The 19616-nt window shown below is 40.1% G+C and overlaps 1 protein-coding gene across 3 annotated transcripts; it reads right to left on the bottom strand.

Moving 5' to 3' along the window:
* Nucleotides 1-1492: 1492 nt before the first annotated feature.
* LOC309378202 (UPF0462 protein C4orf33) lies at nucleotides 1493-19615 on the bottom strand. 3 transcript variants are annotated; one of them, XM_081926241.1, is made up of 8 exons: nucleotides 19514-19615; nucleotides 16812-16962; nucleotides 14606-14786; nucleotides 10255-10315; nucleotides 8491-8542; nucleotides 8191-8390; nucleotides 5513-5631; nucleotides 1493-4432 (listed from the first exon to the last, which is right to left on the bottom strand). In XM_081926241.1, the coding sequence occupies exons 2-7, from the start codon at nucleotides 16833-16835 to the stop codon at nucleotides 5529-5531; spliced, it is 621 nt and encodes a 206-aa protein (XP_081782367.1). In that variant the 5' UTR covers nucleotides 16836-16962; nucleotides 19514-19615; the 3' UTR covers nucleotides 1493-4432; nucleotides 5513-5528. The 3 variants fall into 3 exon arrangements, with proteins under 3 accessions (XP_081782367.1, XP_081782368.1, XP_081782366.1); XM_081926242.1 differs by having other exon boundaries at nucleotides 1493-4484; nucleotides 19469-19580; XM_081926240.1 differs by having other exon boundaries at nucleotides 19469-19579.
* Between the last annotated feature and the right edge of the window lies 1 nt (nucleotide 19616).

Genomic DNA, 19616 nt, shown 5'->3' with positions numbered 1-19616 from the left:
AATATATACAGTATAGAAGAACACCTGATACATTTTTTTAAAAGAAAAAACTTGAGTGAAGACTTCTGCAATATCTGAAGTCCAGTGCTAATTCTAGTAAACGTTTTCAAATCTGCCTGACTTAATAGGGAATCACAAGTTTCTCTCGATTTTAATATAAACAAACCCAGATTAGTTAGGATTAATATTTAAATCTCATCAGGTCTGAAGACTTGAATCCTAGAATGCTCTAAAACATCAGCCTAAACCTATAAAAGCAATTGTAAGTCAAACACTAGAGGCTACTATGTCATTATCTGTCAAATTACTTAGCTGAAACGGTTTCCTGTTTCAGGGGACAAAGAGCCTTCTGGAAGTAGAATGAAACATTCTGAGATCATACTTCAAAGGGAATTTTCACAAAAGCAGAAGCGGCAAACCAGTTCAAATTTGCCATCTGCAATAACCTGAAGAGCTCAATAGCTTATTGAGGCTCAAGCCATCTCCATTCTTGTTACCAAAACTGTAAACAGTATTTCAGAGTGTCCCTACTGAACTGGCAAAATGACTTTGAATCAATAAGTGTTAGCACACATAACAAGGAACAGCCACTTTAACATCACCTTTACAAACTTTAAGAGAGAACAGATTCCTAAAGCCGACTGAAGAGCGCAGGCCCAACATGTTCTGCAGCTAATGCAGCATGAAACTGGAACAAAATATTCTTTCCCCCCACTCAATTCTCCTAGATTTTGTGCTTAACAAAAAGGGTGGGGGGGGCTGCACTGCCACCCACAAGCACAACTTAATCGCAAATAAAAAAGGACAAAGGACCCAATCATGGGTGTATATAAAAAAGGGCTTAATATTTCAAAGGGCAATAAGGTGGTTTTTATTTTTTAAAGTATAGGATTTTCAGCGGAAAAGGTAAAGCTTAAATGGTGAAAAAATACAGGTTGCCATTTTGATGCCAACAGTATGCGACATAAGCAACTTTGCTTCTTGCATTCAACTACGGAAAGGTCTTGGCCTCACTCTAAATAGACATTATGAGACTTTAATCAAATCTGATTTGATTCTGTCCAGTTTGGATATTAAGAACACTGAATATCCAAGGCAGAGGTTGTGAATGAGTCCTTCTAATTCATGTAAATTGCAATATTCTCACAAAAGGGTAATTCCATAGTGAACAACATAATATTTGTAACCTCTGGTTGCGAATGGGATCCATTCCGGAACCCCGTTCGCATCCTGAAGTGAACGCAACCCGCGCCTTCGGGTCGCGATTTGCCGCTTCCGCGCATGCGCGTGACGTCATTTTGAGCATCTGCGCATGCGGCGAAACCCGGAAGTAACACTCTCCATTACTTTCAGGTCACTGCAGAGCGTAACCTGAAAACGCTCAACCTGAAGCACATTTAACCCGAGGTATGACTGTATTGGCCAGTATTATTAAAGTAATTGTGTGTTAACTTGATTGATGCTCCCTTCAAAAATAAAGAAATATGCCAGATTGTTTAAATGATTTCTTTTTATTGTATTTTAAAAGTTGTGACTAACACAACAGTTTTACAACCACAATAATTTATCTGGACCTTAAAACAATTATATTCTTTAAAATTATGAATAAAAAATTCAATCAGTAAGCAATATACACAGTTACTGTTATTGGCAACTGTGATAAAGTTTCCCAGCATATGACCTGTGACCAACATAACACATAAAATTCAGTGACAAACACATAAAAATAAATGCCTTCAGAGCAAGACACTGTGTGTATGACACTTTACTTTGCATTCACAAATTGCAGGTGTGCACCAAATCCATTTGAGAAGTTGCATTGCCCAAAGGGTATTTGACTTGGCTCAGTCAATACCCTAATGATTTGTTTCTTTTCAACCCATTGTGTTTATTAGTAGAAAGTCACAGTAAGATGCTGGTGAATTTCATGAAGATTTTAGAATTTGCAAACTGCTGGAGCAATTTAAGATTGGAAAAATAAGAAGCTGAAAGAAAAACCGACTTTACATCACTACCTGGTCCACAACATTTCTTTTCCATCTCCATGTCTCAAATTCAACAATAACAAAGTTGCCAATTGACAGCAGTACTTCAGTGACTGTTTCTGCTTTGTTTCAGAATAATCACATTTCCCATATAGACATCACCCCCTGTGTTTCTTCTCATTTTATTAAATGAGAAAGCCAACTTTTCAATACAATGAAGGGTCATTAACTTATTGTCTATTTTCTTGGAGACGTCTTTAACCGAAGATTAGGAAAAGAGAAATTCCAAGTCACCTTGAATGTCATGCTGCTGGTTGCTTGCTCATGTATAAAATGCCATTTTGAAAAAAATGCTGGATTATGAAACTTTGGAAAATATATTTAAAATGATACAGAACATGTTAACTACTATACATGTAAAAATGGCAAATGGGTTTGTAGGTTGACATTTTCATGCAATTCCCCAAAACCACTTTTAGATCAAGCATATAACCCAAAAGACCCAGTCTACAGCAGATGTCAAACCTACGTATAAAATGGTTCCTTTGTTTATACCCTACTGCACCATACTCTTTCTGCATTGTCCTTCCTTGTTAACTACCATGTGCTTATGTTATTAGAATCACATCATTTATTGATTCTGCAATATTCTGTTAGGCACTGTATGCTTTCAAACACATTCCGAAATCTTATTTTGATCTCTTGTTATGACAGCCTTGTTTGCATAGCTGCCTTTAACAGATTTTGGATTGCAGAAACTCCAGTTCCAATACATATTTGTGAGTTATAACTAGTAACCTCAATCTTAGCAACTGTCCTTTCATGCATTAGGAAAATCCTATTCTTTCTACCAAGAGTTGATACACCCCTGCAAGGGGCAATACAAGCATGAAGTGTCCTCTGATATGCTGTGGTAGTTGTGCTATTTATTTGTGGTCTTGTCTCAATTTGGGATGGTTAAAACAAGGTTCACTCCTTGTATTTTAATAGTAGCTAGGATAAGTGTGGAGTCATTACTGCCATAGCCTCTTGTCTTCTTTGATAGCATGATAGCCTTTCACTTATTTTAGCAGCATGCACAGATGCAATGACTTGCCTGCTAGCATCTGTACCTTCCACAGCAATGGGGGAGTGGGGTTGTGTTTGTATGCCGTAGTGCAACTGCTACACACTTTACTTTGAGTGTTACCTGTGTAGCAGTTGTTTTCCTGGAGCCTGATTCAGCTCATCAACCAGACATCAAACAATATTCAGCTAATTTTACTCAGAATACACCCAGTGAAATGAATAAAAATGTTCATTAGGTGCTATTAATTTCAATTTCTTCTAAGTAAAACTTAGTCGAATACCATCCAGAACATACTTTCAAAAGACACACATAAAACAGGAACAGATCTGTGTTGATCAAGGTGGGCGCAACATTTTAGCCAGCATCATATACAGAGATACATACATATCATGCCCAGATTTTTTTCTGTATTTAATCAAATATCTTCTGTAATAACTTGCAGTTCAGATTATATTACATTGCCTTGGATGAAAAAACAATAATTTTCTTCCATCGAAAGGGAGCGTCTAGCTACTTTCATTTTAATTTTATGTATAATGGGAAAAGATGATAAAAAGCACCTGGATCAATATTGTTCCATTCATTATTCCTTTATACTTAAGTCATAATCAGTTTGGTGTGAGAAATGAAAACCTGCTTGATATACGCAGTGAACAGGTACGCCATTTACTTTTATCTCACGTTAATCAATAATTAAAGATTAAATACATTAAGACAATACCCATTTCTGGTTAAATAGAACATATTTTTAATGGAATTACATTTGTCTGCTCATGCCAAGTGGATAGTTCCACAGATTTTCCATGAAGGCAAGTTGTCAACACCCCAAAAAGTGTCCATTTATCACAGGGGCATTGAAAAAAAATGCAGGTGGCAAACAGAGCAACAAAATAATTTTGCAGCTATCTCAATGGAGGTCACTGTAAATAAAATAAGCACACGCTTGTGCTGAGAAAAGTGAAATGTTTAAAGTCCAATTATGATCTAGCAGGTATAGCAGAGTGTGATTGGCTTAGTTTCTCAATTCATTCTTGCAAGCAGCATCAATCATGGATTTTGTTTGAAAACAGCTTGATTACATCGCCACTTCTTATCCATTAGGATACACACGTGTGGCTTCAGGGGGGAAGTTCCCATTTTCTTTACTGCAGAAGTAATGTCAGCTATCAGACAGCATCTATAATTGACTTAGGAAGAAATTGGCAAGAAGGGAGGAGAGGACAAAATGCATTCAGATTGGAATTAGAAGGATTCTTCTCATCTCTTTTCTTTTCTTTTCTTGGTATCCTTCCATCTTTTGCATTCCAGTCAGGTAATCTTTGAAGCGGTTGGGTACTTAAGACCCCCAGAACATGAAATACTTTACTACAGAGACAATCTGTGAGGGAATGTGAGAAACAGAACCAATAAAAGAGCAATACTCAAGTGACCTGTAAAGAAAGTAGATCAATATGGGGATTTGAATAAGATTAGATGCCTGACAGCTGAAGATCACAAAGCTGATAACATGACTAAATGAGGAAGTAAAGACACAGTCAATTACTCCTTTGCAACAACTTGTGGGAAGGGTTGAGGCTGGGCTAGACAAATAAGGTGCAAGGGCTTTTGGGGTGCATTGTTACTATTTGCAAAGGCCTGGACTCTCAGTATCCAGAACAAATTCTGGCCCAACATTAATAGTTAGTAAACAGTCTCCAATATCATCCACAGGACTCATAATAATATTGGTATATAATGCCTTAATGGCTGGGGACCAGTTTCCTTAAGGGGTCCCCTTACCCAATATGTGCCAACTTGATCACTTCAATCTGCAAAACTCACATTTCTGTAAGTGCCACACAATGTCCATATTGCATTCATCAGGAGTCACGTCTTTAGCGCCTGCATTTTGAAACTCCCTGACTATTGACATTATTGATGTCTGCTGAAAATGTGTCTATTTCAGCAGATCTATTTAGATACACGATGTGTTACATGTTTTGTCGTGTTTCAGTGTTTCTAGATTATTTTAACCGTTTCTACATTTTTTAGTAATGTTTCAAATATGTTTTATTTTACTGTTAATTGTATTTTTATTACAGAGCAGGAGAAAACAAGCATGGTCTCTCTTCCATGTTACAGCCCTTAAGATATTTGAAGATGGCTATCGTATCTCCTCTCAGTCTCCTCTTTTACAGGCTAAAAGCTCCTTATTGATAACTAAATAAAAGTATATGATCAGAATGCAAATGAGCAACAGTGAAAGGCCCAGTTGAGAGGAAACAAAACCTTTTCCCCAAGCCAGACATTGGAGACAGATATTTTCATACATGCAGATATATAATGCAACTATGGCAGCAGACTTCAGCAAACTGAAGTCAACACGCTTTGATTTGATCCACTGAATGCATGTAAGTGCTACAATTAGGCAGTGGTCATCAGTGTCTAACCACCTACTTTAAGCTATCTGGTAGCCTACCTTTTGTCTTTTTTATTTAGTTGCATTTACATGATGCCCACAAGTCTGATTCTGGTTGCTTCCAATCTTCTCCCATTAACAGTTTCAGGTTCAGGCATTTAAAATATTCCAGGCGATGGCTGCAAAAGAAAGGAGCAAAAGAGCCAGATGGGTTGGGAACATTTACACTTACCCCTTTCCACATCTGCTAAATTGGTATGAAGAAAAGTTATTGTATTACAAAACTACAGTACAGTAACTATGTATTAAAGAACTAGTGTAAGTGTGTTGTTCTTCACCACCCCAATAAATTACACTGTAATATATATATATATATATATATATATATGCTTTCGTAGATTTTCACGGGTACAGGAATGCAGGTTTTGGTGTCCTCGGGTGTCTTCCCGTGTAAAAGTTGGGGTGTCTAGGCGACGTTTCGACGAGGTCTCACTCGTCATCTTCAGGCTGGTGCTTTCGGCTTCTTGTTACTGGAACAGAGCAGGATCTCAGTGTTTGAGTTCCTATAAATACTGTTGAGGGGGTGTGGTGTATAGCCTCCAATGTTCTGGGCAGAGAGGAAGTTCCCAGGCTAGTGTGCCTTTTCTTCTTTTGTGCCTTAATTACTTGAGGGATATCTTGAGTGATTTCTTGAGTGATATCCTGAGTACCACTTAGGTGGGTCATTAGGTGTGGACCAAAAACCAAGACACAGAAGAAAACAATGGCATGGCCCTCCTTCCTTATATCAAGGGCACTACAGATAAAATTAGCAAAATCCTCCATAAACACAATATCAAAACAGCCTTTTGCACCAACCAAAAAATAGCCAATATCCTCAGAAACCCCAAGGATAAAATCCAGTTGGAAAACCAAGGGGTCTATGAAATACCCTGCAAAGTCTGCCCAGCCACGTACATTGGACAAACAAACAGACGAATAAATGCACGTATCGCAGAACACAAGAATGCCGTCAAAAAAGAAGAAAAAACTTCCTCTCTTTTCCAACACATGAAAGAAACAGGACACGAAATTAATTTTGCAGATTCCAAATTGCTCTTTAACATGGAACATCACCACAAGAGAATAATCATGGAAGCCATCGAGATAGAGAAACACCCTCACAACATGAACAAGCGTGACGACACATCCCGCTTGCCAGACATCTGGAAATTAGCCCTCCCCACAAAAACTGACACCAGATCCAGAGGCACACAGAACGCCATCACCAATCAACCACACCAGACCCAAACCCAGACCCTCTCCACAGATAAATTACAGACACCATCCAGTAGCCAAACCATGGTGGCACCTCCGGATGCTGCACCCCCCTGCAATCCCTACACAGATCTGGCTGACACAGGCCACAAAACCACAGCTCGCCCCTATACACGAAGCCAAGCCAGAGCACAACTAAGTGCAGTACAGCCATCTTCTCAGAAAAACTCTTCACAAAGTTCAAGAGGTCAAGACACAAAGACTTTAGCAACTAATCCACACCTAATGACCCACCTAAGTGGTACTCAGGATATCACTCAAGAAATCACTCAAGATATCCCTCAAGTAATTAAGGCACAAAAGAAGAAAAGGCACACTAGCCTGGGAACTTCCTCTCTGCCCAGAACATTGGAGGCTATACACCACACCCCCTCAACAGTATTTATAGGAACTCAAACACTGAGATCCTGCTCTGTTCCAGTAACAAGAAGCCGAAAGCACCAGCCTGAAGATGACGAGTGAGACCTCGTCGAAACGTCGCCTAGACACCCCAACTTTTACACGGGAAGACACCCGAGGACACCAAAACCTGCATATATATATATATATATATATATATATATATATATATATATGTATGTGTGTGTGTGTGTCACATTCATATTGTGAAACTGATTGATATAATTACAGTCTGTGCCTTGTTGCCTTCTAAGTTTTCATGCAAGGAAAAGTAGGAAAGTAAGGTGTGCAGATAACACTCTGTCAAATAAAGAATAAAAATTAGCCACCAAGATAAATAGATGGGTGGTAGATAGGATTGGAGGTTTTGTGGTGCAACCACCCAGAGAGCACATGACACTGTATGCAAGGTTATGTTTCAAGTGGACTTCTCACAAAGTCTCAGTTCAGGCATAAAGCATTTTTCTATCAGCATATCAGAAGCACACGTTTTGCAGATTGAAATGCTGTAACACAGACATACTACCAGATATTTCCTTTCAGCAAGTACTAATGAATATGGAGCACAGCAAGCTACCCCAGACCCAAGAAACCATTCAAAAGAACACAGGGGAAAGAAGAGCAAGCATTGTTATAATATTTTACACCATCATTCATATATTCACATTTCCCAATGCACTTCTTGATCCAATGAAAGTATACAGGTATTACATTATATCCCAAAGGATAAGCTTAGCAAAGCAGTGTATGTGAGAGAGAATGATCTTTAAAGGTTATTTTGTTTGAACTCCTTTAATGTGTTAACATTTTCAATAGTAAGATTGCTACAAGCCAAATAAAAAGCATCCTTGACCAGCCTGACCAGCAGAAGCAACATCATTGCATTTTGTCTAGATTCTGCAGTTTAGGTCCTAATATAACTTGCCCTCCTAACTTGAAGGATAATAAAATATTCTCCCACTCACACCAGTCTCTTAGAACGCCCCCTTCAAAAAAAAAAAAAGCACTACAGATGTACTTACAAATCAGGTTTCTGTTTTGCCACAATGTCATGTTGAGGTACAGGATAGAGGGCTTCATATGTTCTGTTAACTCCTGACCCATGAATTGCAAATGCATTAAATTTGTCAGTAGCTGGTGGAAAATAACTCCAAGGGAGATGAGCTTTTCCATTCCATTTGGCACACGTTCTCGACACTTCAAACATTAAAGGAAGTTCTTGCTGTGTTAAAAGAAGATATGCAGATTTATCCCAGTCCCGTGAGTGTTGAAGTAATTGTGCATTTGGGGAAGGTGGTGGTGGAGTCTTAGGGTTCACTTACTTTGCACACTTTCCGTCTCCCAGAAAGCAGCAACACCAGATACTGCCCATGCCTACAAAAACATAATATAGTCATAACAGAAATACATCCATTAGCATGTCTCTAAACCAGAGGCAGCTTATAGTTCTCAGATGAAAATTGTGTAACCCGATAAAATGCAAATAACTCCTAAGCAACTTGCTATGTAAGTCAACATGAAGCCATTAAATTGCACAACTATATTTGCTTTATTCTGGACTACGTTTACAAATAAGGTAAAGGTAAGGTAAAGGACCCCTGGATGGTTAAGTCCACTCAAAGGCGACTATGGGAAGTGGTGCTCATCTCGTTTTCAGGCCAAGGGATCCAGCGTTTGTCCACAGATAGCTTTACGAGTCATGTGGCCAGCATGACTAAACCACTTCTGGCGCAATGGAACACTGTGATGGAAGCTTACCTTCCCACCACAGCAGTACCTATTTATCTACTTGCACTGGTATACTTTTGAACTGTGAGATTGGCAGAAACTGGGACAGAGCAACAGGAGCTCACCCAGTCGCGCGAATTCAAACCTAGGGGCGTGGGTGGTGCTGTGGTCTAAACAACTGAGCTTCTTGGGCTTAGCGATCAGAAGGTCGGCATGTCAAATCCACGTGACAGTGGTGAGATCCCATTGCTCTGTCCCAGCTCTTGCCAACCTAGCAGTTCAAAAGCACACCGATGCAAATAGATAAATAGGTGCCACTGGAGTGTCATGGTGCTCCATTGTGCCAGAAACGGTTTAGTCATGCTGGCCACATGACCCGGAAAGCTGCTTGTGGACAAACACTGGCTCCCTTGACCTGAAGCAAGATGAGCAATACACCTCATAGTCGTCTTTGACTGGACTTACCTGTTCAGGGGTCCTTTACCTTTATCTTTCTTTACAAGAAAGACATTTGCTGAAGTAAGTCTTTACCAACCCACAGCCACATACACACGCATCTTTATGGGCTGCTTTTAAATTCACTCATAATTGTCCATCATTTTTACTGGTCCCCCACCCTAGCTACAGCACCACTAACATGGCCAATTTTATATATTTTTCAGAGCTTGCCTCCCTGAATAGACTCAACAATAAAAACATACACTGCCTTTATCCTATCTTGGATTCTTTATCCTATCTTGGATTCTTCTCACTCCGATTCTGTAAGAATACAGAAATTCATTCATTGGTTTATGTTATAATACTACAGCTGCAAATTAAAGATTCCTACAGAGCTTTACATGTAGAGTATTGGCAACCGCATAGGAAAACATACAGGTGCTTTTGTCCCTATGCACCACCTTACCATCTCACTGTACAATAATATTCATATTAGTAATTAATTTATTAATAGTAATATTAATATCCCACCCATCTGGCTGGGTTTCCCCAGCCACTCTGGGTGGCTTACCACGTATATGATATTGCACTGCACGTCAATATACATTAACTTTACAGCTCTGTTCCTTAGCTTACTGCTAAAATATACAGACTGAGAGAAACAATAATATTTTTTTCTAGCCACATTGTAGAATCAGCAGCTACCTTCTAAAGCCACAGAACAACTCCAAGCAGAAAGACACTTCTGATACTGCTTAAGGTCTGAATGGGATTCCCTAGTGGCAAATCCTGTTCTTCACCTGCAGAAAGCTGAAAGCACTCTTGGAATTCTAGCAATCTCTCAAATACAAACATACACATCAAGGATTCAAGCAACATAATTGCATAAGAAATTAAAGGATTTTGAAATGTTTACTTACGGACAAAACTCCACTTCTAAGTACTGCTCAGTTTGGTGATTCAAGAAGAAAGCTTCTACAACTGAAAACCAACAAAACATTGCTGCTTCATTTTAAATCATTTTTATATTTACAGTGCAAACCTACACACAGTTACATGAACTCAATCCCATTTGCTCAATATAACTTATTCCCTACTGCATTTAGGATTGCAGACTTAGGTTACAATCCTATATCCATTTACCTGGGAGTACAGCCCAATTGAACTCAGTGGGACTTAACTCTGAGTGGATACACATAGGAGAATGCTGCAAAATCTCATTTCTGCTCTAATTTTTTCGGCAGCCCACTAACTGTATATATTTTTCATAATGTGCTTTGAAAACACTTTTCAAATAGCTTACAATTACCATAATCTAGAATAGTAAGGCTTTTAAAACTACTACAAAAAAGTGTTTTACAAATTCTGTGTGTGTATATACATAGGGGGAAGAAACAAAAGATTGATTCTTTCATCTTGATAAGGATGGAAACAGCTGTGGAAAATAACAGTTTTTCTACTTGATATTAGCTGTCAATCAGGTAAGTGATGCTTAGGGACTTTTACGGGATGCCTGTGTAGGTAAAATTGAACAGAACTGAGCAATCACTCATTGCACTGGCCCTAAGGAAAAGACTTAAGTGCAAGAAACTGATGCAATATACTCCTAAAGCAATGGAATGAATGTGAAACAATTGAGAGAGCAGGGAAAGAATTTCATTCATATGTATGAAAAAGCTACTCAGGAATCCTGCTGCTACTTTCCAATGCAGTACTGATCAACGGAAACAGCTGCAAGAAATAAGAATAAAATACAAATGGCTCCCAGAAAAAGATTTCTCCTCCACCTAGGGAAGTATAAATTATGAATTCTTCATACCTTCAAGAGCAGAAAAGAAAAAGAATGGGGGAAATTGTTCCAACTGATGCTCATACAGCACATTAAAGTTTTTTTAAATACAAAATTGGCGTTATTCTAGCAGGTAGCAGCATACTCAACTATTACTCTAGATTCTCCTCTAGAATGCTATGTGAACATAGCCAATTAGTGAATATTTTAAACACTATACACATTTATTGCACTGCCAATTTGAATGCATTATGCTGTGAATGTTATTTTGGCAACAATGCTGTAATGCTAAAATTCAGAAACCTATGGAGCTTGAATGCAAGATAAAGCAATATAAGCTTGATGGCATAAGAAAAAAGTTTAAAATGTGAAGATCACATAGCCAAGGAAACTTGCCAGATGACTTCACACTGATATATCATCCTGTTTAAGAAAAATAGAATCAAAGTAGTGTTGGTAACACTGAAACTCCAACTATCGAGTAGCCATCTCCATAGTGATGGAAATCAGGGAAGACACAGTGAAAGCCCAGCTGAGATGGGGAGAGATTATGCTACTTAGACTTGGAGAAACATAGTGGCTATGTCAAACAAGACCACAAAATTTGTTGGTCCATCAAAAATGTTTTAAGAACATAAGAAGAGCCTACTGGATCAGGCCAATTGCCCATCTAGCCCAGTATCCTGTTCCCATAGATGCCTATGTAAAATTGAAAGCAGGATCTGAGCTCAACAGTGGAGGTAGTTTTTAGTCATCTTATCCAGATATCCCTGCGTCAGTAGTATGTGGCCTATAAAATGAGAGAACCAAGTTTTATAAGGCTTTTATGACTGATGATATTCAGTACTTTGGATGTCACCCAAGCTAAATCGCACTCAGAGTAGATACACTGCAATTAATGGGTCTACACTGAGCATGCCTTACAGTGAACATCACTCTTACTTTAAACAGGCTACAAAGTGGGTGGCTATTTGAAAATCTGTATTATGGTATTAGTTTGAAGCAGTTGATTTATCATCAGATCCCTTAGAAAGTAAGAAAACCAGTGAGTTTAAGTGGCAATTGTACTGAAGGGTTGGAATTTGTATTATAAGATAAAAGTTCTTTGGACTACTCATTTAGTGAAAATTAATTTATCCAGCATAAAAGATGAGAAATTCTAATGCTAGACCTCCATACTCCACTCTAAAAGATGTACTTTATCACACAGGAAAGTTAAGCCTACCATGTGGATCTTTTAAAAACCTTGAAGCTAATGCACCGAGATTAGGGTTGCTATGTTTCAAAAAGTAAAAATCAGGACACCCCGAAAGTTGTTGAGATATTTTTTTACAAAAACTGTGATTTTTCGATTGACTAGATCCAGGACAAAGCACCACCTTTTGGAAATCCTTCTGCCCCAGGTATCAATTCCGCATTTGAAATCCAAGTAATGTCCAGGAAAATCTGGACATATGGCAGTCCTAACCAATATACAGTTATCAAACTTTATTGATGGGACAAATATATGGATTTTCATTCATTTTGTACTTGACTATAGTATTTGGGAATACCATATGGGAAGATCATTCAGAGGCAGTCCTTAATCACTGTCATGTATAGTAACGGATTACAGTGGTACCTCGGGTTAAGAACTTAATTCGTTCTGGAGGTCCATTCTTAACCTGAAACTGTTCTTTACCTGAGGCACCACTTTAGCTAATGGGGCCTCCCGCTGCTGCCGCTGCTTAATTTCTGTTCTCACCCTGAAGCAAAGTTCTTAACCTTAGGTACTATTTCTGTGTTAGTGGAGTCTGTAACCTGAAGCGTCTGTAACCCGAGGTACCACTGTACTACCATTTTGTCCACTGTAACACTCTGTATATGGAATAAGCAGCTTGTGCTATAAATAGCCTATTGCTAGCATTTACACACTTGCTAATGAGCATATGTTGTAGCATATCCCCATAACTATTTGCAAAACTACTTTCCCCTTTGAGGCAGCGGCCTGTCCTTTTGTACTGTTTGCACCATATAAACTGGCAATAATAATAATAATAATAATAATAATAATAATAATAATAATGCCCCTGTAGGTTTCATAGCATTGTATTTCTTTAGGTTTTCACAAGCTGTGTGACAATTTCTACAAAGAACCTGGCATTAATAAGATTAGTTTTGATTCAGATCTGGATAATTAGATGATTGTTTACCATAAAATTCCAAGACAAGCATCGTAATATATTTCTTTACCTAGGAGGCAGAATTGCGGAGAGCATGCTCAAAAAAAGAACACAGATTTCATGAAAATTGCCTGCCTAAAAACCTAAAATAGATTACTCGATATATAAATGGTAATTGATGTTTACAACACAGTTATAATATTTATTCAGGTTGCATAACCCCTAATAATTTGCAATAAGTAGGCTTCCCATTAAAAATTAAATGACCCTTCTGCCCCACTATATTACATTATATCCTAGCTAGAAGAGGACAGAGGGTAAAGAAACAGCTGTGGGTGGAAGAGGAGCCTCTCCTCATCTTTTGGACCCCTGGGAAAGCTGCTGCACCTGGAACTGGTTGTGGAAAGTGCAGCTGAATGGGACACAGCTGTGGGCGGTCTGACGCAGTGCCTTGGGTCTACGGATAAAGAGCGAGAGACTAGGCTGATGTTTGCTGTTTCAAGTATCTTTTTGTTGTGAAACCTTTGTGGGTAAGCTCAGAGTTTGCTGGACTCCGGGTGAGAAACCCAGAGGATGATAGGGTGTGACCAAAGGAAAATGAATATATTTTATTTTACTTTATTTATTTATATACACAAAAACAGCCCTACTTATTAATGCAGCGCTTATATGTAAGTGTGTATTTTTGTAATATTATGTTTAAGTTGTTTGCTGTTGCTTCAGTTTTTTTGTACCCTAATCTCTAATAATATATATTTAATATATTAAGCAGTATAGAAATTAGATATTAAATAATCAATCAATACTGGAAAGAAAACTGAATGTTTAGGGCACTTGGAACTCCTAACTAGGCTTCATGCATTTCTGTTTTGAATCAGCTTCTCTGATAGTCACAGGATTCTGAATAATACTAATGGAAAGCTCATTCTCTCAATGTAGATCTTTGTATAAGCAAAACAGCACCATCTAGCCACATCAGCAGGCTCAGGGTAACCCAAAGCTTTACAGAAGTAGAGGATGGGAAAAGGAAGGGTGGTGGGAGGAGAATAGATGACCTACACCCCCTCACAGCATAATTAGTGCTGAGCATATTCAGTGGGCACAAAATGATGAATCTGTTGGGGGTTAAAAATGGAAAGCTGAGGTGGAATGGAAAAATGGCAGAGTTGTCTGTCTGCAAGCTTGAACAAGAGCATAACCTGTTGTTGCATTTCTTTAAACAAAGTTCAGCATTTCTCTTTACAGGAATGCCAGCCTGTACTCAAGACATGCTGCCAGAATATACATGACAGAACCTTGCAAAAAGATTGATTCACTTACCCTCATAGTCCCACAGTCCATTGAATGGTTTTCCAGGTTCACCAGGAGGAGCTGGAGGATCGTTAAAAAATGGAGCACACACTTCTATCATCATTCCAGCATCTTCACCTGTCAACTTGATTGTTACTGGATCATGACTCACTGGTAAGCTGTTCCATGTATCTTCAATTTTAAACTCCATCTAAATATTATATTGTAAACTTAAAATGATTATTTTTGCTTAATACTAAGAAGTTTGCCACTAATATATTTTTTTTGTTTCGTTAAAAAGCCAACCAACCTGCAGTGTCACTATATCCCTGCTTCATTCAACCCTCTGCTGTTGTTTAAACTCACAGCTTTCATCTACAGTCATACCTCATGTTACGGACGCTTCAGGTTACGTCTTACAGGTTGCGTCCTGTGGTGATCCGGAAGTACTGGAAAGAGTTCCTTCCTGGTTTCGCTGATCGCACATGCGCAGAAACGTTAAATCGCACCATGCACCTGCGCAGATACGGCACTTCAGGTTGCACTCTTTTCAGGTTGTGAACGGGCCTCCGGAACGGATCCTGTTCTCAACCAGAGGTACCACTGTATGTCCTTCCACCCCGCTCTACTCAAACTTCTGCCATTGTAGGAGTGAAAAGGGGAAACACTGAAATGGGCAGAAATGCTTTTCTGAGCTTCTCAGCTGCCTCACATGAGAGACAAAGGATGAGGAGCCTTCAAACATTCCTTAGTACTTTCTCACAATGTATTTTACTCCTGGTACCATGTGTTGTTTTCAACATGAAGTTCTAGATTCAATGTAGTAATTCAGCAGAAATGTTTTCTTAACAAACAGACACCCATATATGTACAACATTCATCAATTGAACTTAGTACTCTCTAACTGAACAAACTGATGGGCTTGCTCTTAAGATACAGTAATATATATCAGCATGGGTTATGCGTACAAAAGGGGCTGCAGAATAGAAGAAAGGAGGAGGCATGGAAATGGGATGTGGTCTTTGTGCAAGGATTTGAAAAAACAAGGAGGTGGGAAAGGGGAGGGGTGGGAGATAATGGTGTGTGTATGGAAAGGAAGATGCACAATAGGAGAGAGGGTAAGGTGTGGAAATAAGGGTGATCTGTGTGCAGTGGCGAAGCTAGCTGCTCTGGCACCCAGAGAAGCAGGGTGGGGTGATCTGCCCACGGGGCAATCGGTGAGGCAGCACAATCCTGAGGGAGGAGCAATCGTGGCGCGATCCTCTGGGGGGGGGGGCGATCACGGCGCAGTGACGTGATCCTCCCAGCGGGGGGCCAATCGCTGCGTTGCAGCGCGATCCGCCCAGGGGGGTTATCTCTCCACCCTGGGATGACACCCGGGGTGGCCTGCCCCCACCACACACCCCTTCCTACGCCCTTGTCTGTGTGCAAGGAGAGTTGAGAAAACTATGGACAAGGGGTATGGAAAAAAGAGAACAAAGGTGCAAAGTGGGTTGCAAAATAAGATGGAGTAGGTGGCATGGGAATGGGGTTGAAGATGAAAGCAGGGGTGCAAAAGAGTCTGGATAATAGGCCGGGTTGGTAGCTTCATAACTGGGCAAAGGGCAGAAAGGGTGCTTAGTAGTGTGGTAGGAGGTTACAGGAGGTTGTAACGGGGGCGGACAAAAGTAAGTGAGGAGGCATGGACACGGGAGCAAAGGTGAAAACAGGGATGCAAAGTGTGGTTGCACAATAGAGTAGAAGAGAGAAGTAGCTTCTGGAATAGGGTTGGGAAGGGGGAGCTCTAGGGCAGTGGTTCCTAATGTGGAGCACATGCCCCACAAGGGGGCAATTTGATTTTTAAGGGGGGCAATCAAGAATGAGTTATTAACCCTGAATGGCCTTTTAGGCTTCCTCCATGTGAACAGGAGTTCACTTTTTTAATAATTACATATCACGGAGGGGGAGGCATCAGGATTTTAGAGATGCTTAGGTGGGGCATGGCCCAAAAAAGGTTGGAAACCACTGCTCTAGGGGGTTAATGTGGGGGAAATAGTAGGGTGTGTGTTACTGCTAGTAACTTTAATACCATTCTATAATCTCCCAACTCCTACCCATTATTGCAAGCGACACAACATTATTGCAACGGAGAGATGCAAGTCAACCAATTGCATGTGTTACTGGAAGTTCCATTAAGATCTTGGTATAGAGTTATTACATACGCAGGAGAATTAAATGACTTGCTGCAACACCATACCTTTTTCAGTACCTGACTGTTCATGCCTATTTTCACCACAGGGTGTCCACAGTGATCTCAACTTTAACTTGTATAAATATGCAAATCCACTGTCATCCTCCAAATAAAGTTGTATTTCCACAGCAGTACTGGTGCTGAACAAATGGCCTGCCTACGGATAAAGTAGAACATGTTAAAGTTGAAATACAACTATATATCCTCTGCAAACTTAGGATAAAAATAAAATTTCCTTGTAATTAGTCTTGGAAATCTACTCATGCAATATCTTCTAAGAACTTAAGAGTGAGCTGAATCAGACCAGTGGCCAATTTATCCCAGCATTCTGGCCAGTCCGATGCTTTGGGGAAGCAACTTTGCAAGCAGGTCCAGAGGGCAACAGCATGTTCCTCTTCTGTTGTTTCCAGCAACATGTATTCAGAAGCATACTGCCTCCAACAATGGAAGAACAACACATCCATCAGGGAAAGTAGCCACTGATAGCCTTGTGCTCTAAGAATTTGTTGAATCTTCTTTAAAAGCTTTCCAAGTTGGTGTCTCTCATGGAAACAAATTTCATAGTTTTGTCTGTCCTGAAAATTCCTATGTTCAGCTTCAATGGATGTCCCTAAGTGCTAGTGTTGTGAAAGAGAGAAAAACTTTGCTCTCTCTGCTTTCTCTAGACCATGCATAATTTTATACACTACTGTTACGAACCTACTATTTTCTTTGAACTAAAAAGCCCCAAATGCTGTAATATTTCCTTCTACATGGCTGCCTCCAACTGGTACATAACATAGCAGTCTCCCTTGATTGGCATTCTGTGGTCCATCAGCTTATCCTTGTGCTCTACAACTTGCACTTGCTGCCTGTAGCCTTCCAGGTACCATCACCCTGAGCAGTTACCTGTACACCAAGTCCACACAATGAGGATATATGTGAAAGAGATTTCCCAACATTGTGGCACTCCCCTCTCAAACTATCTTCCAAACCCAGGACACATCAAGTAGAAACATTGTTAGCCCTTCCTATTAGGCTACTTTGGGTAAAACTGAAGTTGGAGTATGCATTAAAAAAGCCTTTTTTTAATGTTGGAACCCTACACAAAACAAGGTATTGTAAATAATGTGCAGTTCATACTTCAGTATCAATCCACCCACAAAGCAATCAAAAGACAATAGCTTAGACACTCAAATGTATGACTAATATAAAAGTCAAAACTTTTTTCTCAATACTGTATGAGAAAAGAGTTTAAAGGAGTTAAGCTGAGTGGCAAGTTGAGTTGAGCATATCAAGAAAAGAGGGTGCAATTCCTACATGTCATCCAATTTATCCAGGAACCAGTTCCCCCACCTTGTCTAAATTATACATCTTCCTGTCCATACCTGCAGAAATATTGCTCTATTTAACTCTTTCCCTCCTTAACTAATTGCCTGTGGTAAAAATAAACTTTGAATGCAGGACTGGGAAAATGTGAGCTAATTACAAATTGACTGAAGAATAGCTCCAGCATTAAATTTCGAGAGTCAATGGTAGGGAATTTGGTCTCCAGTTTTTCCAAAAAGGATGTGAGTTGGTCCCAATATCCTGTCAATGTCTGCTTATTGGGGCAAGTTTGAACAGCTCAGGAGGAATGCCTGGGAAATATTATTACATGGCTGGAAGGAAATAATTTCGAGATTAGACTGCTGGGCACAAAGAAAATTAGTCCCGCTTTATATCGACCCATGATGTTGGATTTGTGGGCTGGGAGGGAATACGAGTTGTATCCCAATTGAGGGATAGCTCAGTCAGTAGAGCATGAGACTCTCAAACTCAGGGTTCAAGACCCACGTTGGGTAAAAGAGTCCTACATCGCAGGGGGTTGGACTAGATGACCCATGGGATCTTATCCAACACCACAATTTTACAATTCTATGCTGCTGTAGCGTTTGCATGCCCACAAAGGACATCAGGTTTCCAGAACTTGGGGAGGAACTTGGGAACTACTAGCAGTGGAGAAGGGGCAACACAAAGTGTTAACACATCCCATTAATCACTATCCAGTATTGTGGGTAGGTCACACTGCAATAAGAGTTCAACAGAGAGTGCTTATGTGTGGGTGGGAAAAAAATCAGATCTGCCTGACTCTATGTGCATTAACACTTTGGAATATACACTCTCTAACACAATATTGTGTGTGTAAGTGCAAGAATCGCTCTTTCCGCAGGATGCCGACATACTGTACTGATGAAGAGAGACACATCCCGAGCATCTCTTATCTCCTCTCTGCAGAGTAGATATCTATTGCAATGACTGTTCTGGGCAGTCGATGCGGGCAGCCCTCTTCGATTTAAACCAGGTCCTTCTCCCCTCTCCCCAGTCCCGTTCGGTTGCCAACGTTTTCCGCTGGGGAGGACCCTCTGCCTCTGGAAACCGCGCGAGACGAAAAAGTTTCAGCTGCCACCATTTCAGCTCACCGCGCTCCCTTTTAAAAACACCGAGGAGCGTTGGGGAGGCAAGTTGCTTCGAAACCAGGAAGAGGGAAGGAAATCCAGCCCTGCGACCGGGCTTAGGGTGGCTGCCAGCCAAGTCCCCCATGCTACTTTGCTACTTTGTTGGATTTAATGGGGCTCCCTCCCAGCTAGGAGGTAACAGGTCTACTCGGAAGTAATTGGTCCATGGGAGATGGAGATACTTACTTCCGCGTAAGCGCGCATACAAACACACAGCGGTTGCCCACTCACCGCTCAGTTTTGTTCCTCAGCCGCCTTCCTCGCACAGCCTGAAGGAAGAGGCGGGCATGTGGTGCTTTTTTTTCCTTTCTTTCCCCTTTTAAACCAATGGGAA

Source organism: Podarcis melisellensis, assembly GCF_964234715.1.
Source record: "Podarcis melisellensis genome assembly, chromosome: 9".
NCBI classification, from domain to species: domain Eukaryota; kingdom Metazoa; phylum Chordata; class Lepidosauria; order Squamata; family Lacertidae; genus Podarcis; species Podarcis melisellensis.
This window is presented reverse-complemented; position numbering and strand designations above follow the sequence as displayed.

Bases quoted from the DNA above. Each gene is read 5' to 3' on its own strand.
- LOC309378202 (XM_081926241.1), bottom strand. From the start codon at position 16,835: ATGAACAGTCAGGTACTGAAAAAG. The intron at 10,316-14,605 runs GTAAGTGAATCA...GTTGGTTTTCAG, and splicing joins TGGACTGTGGGACTATGAGG to TTGTAGAAGCTTTCTTCTTG. The intron at 5,632-8,190 runs GTAAGTACATCT...TTTCTTTTGCAG, and splicing joins GCAAAACAGAAACCTGATTT to CCATCGCCTGGAATATTTTA.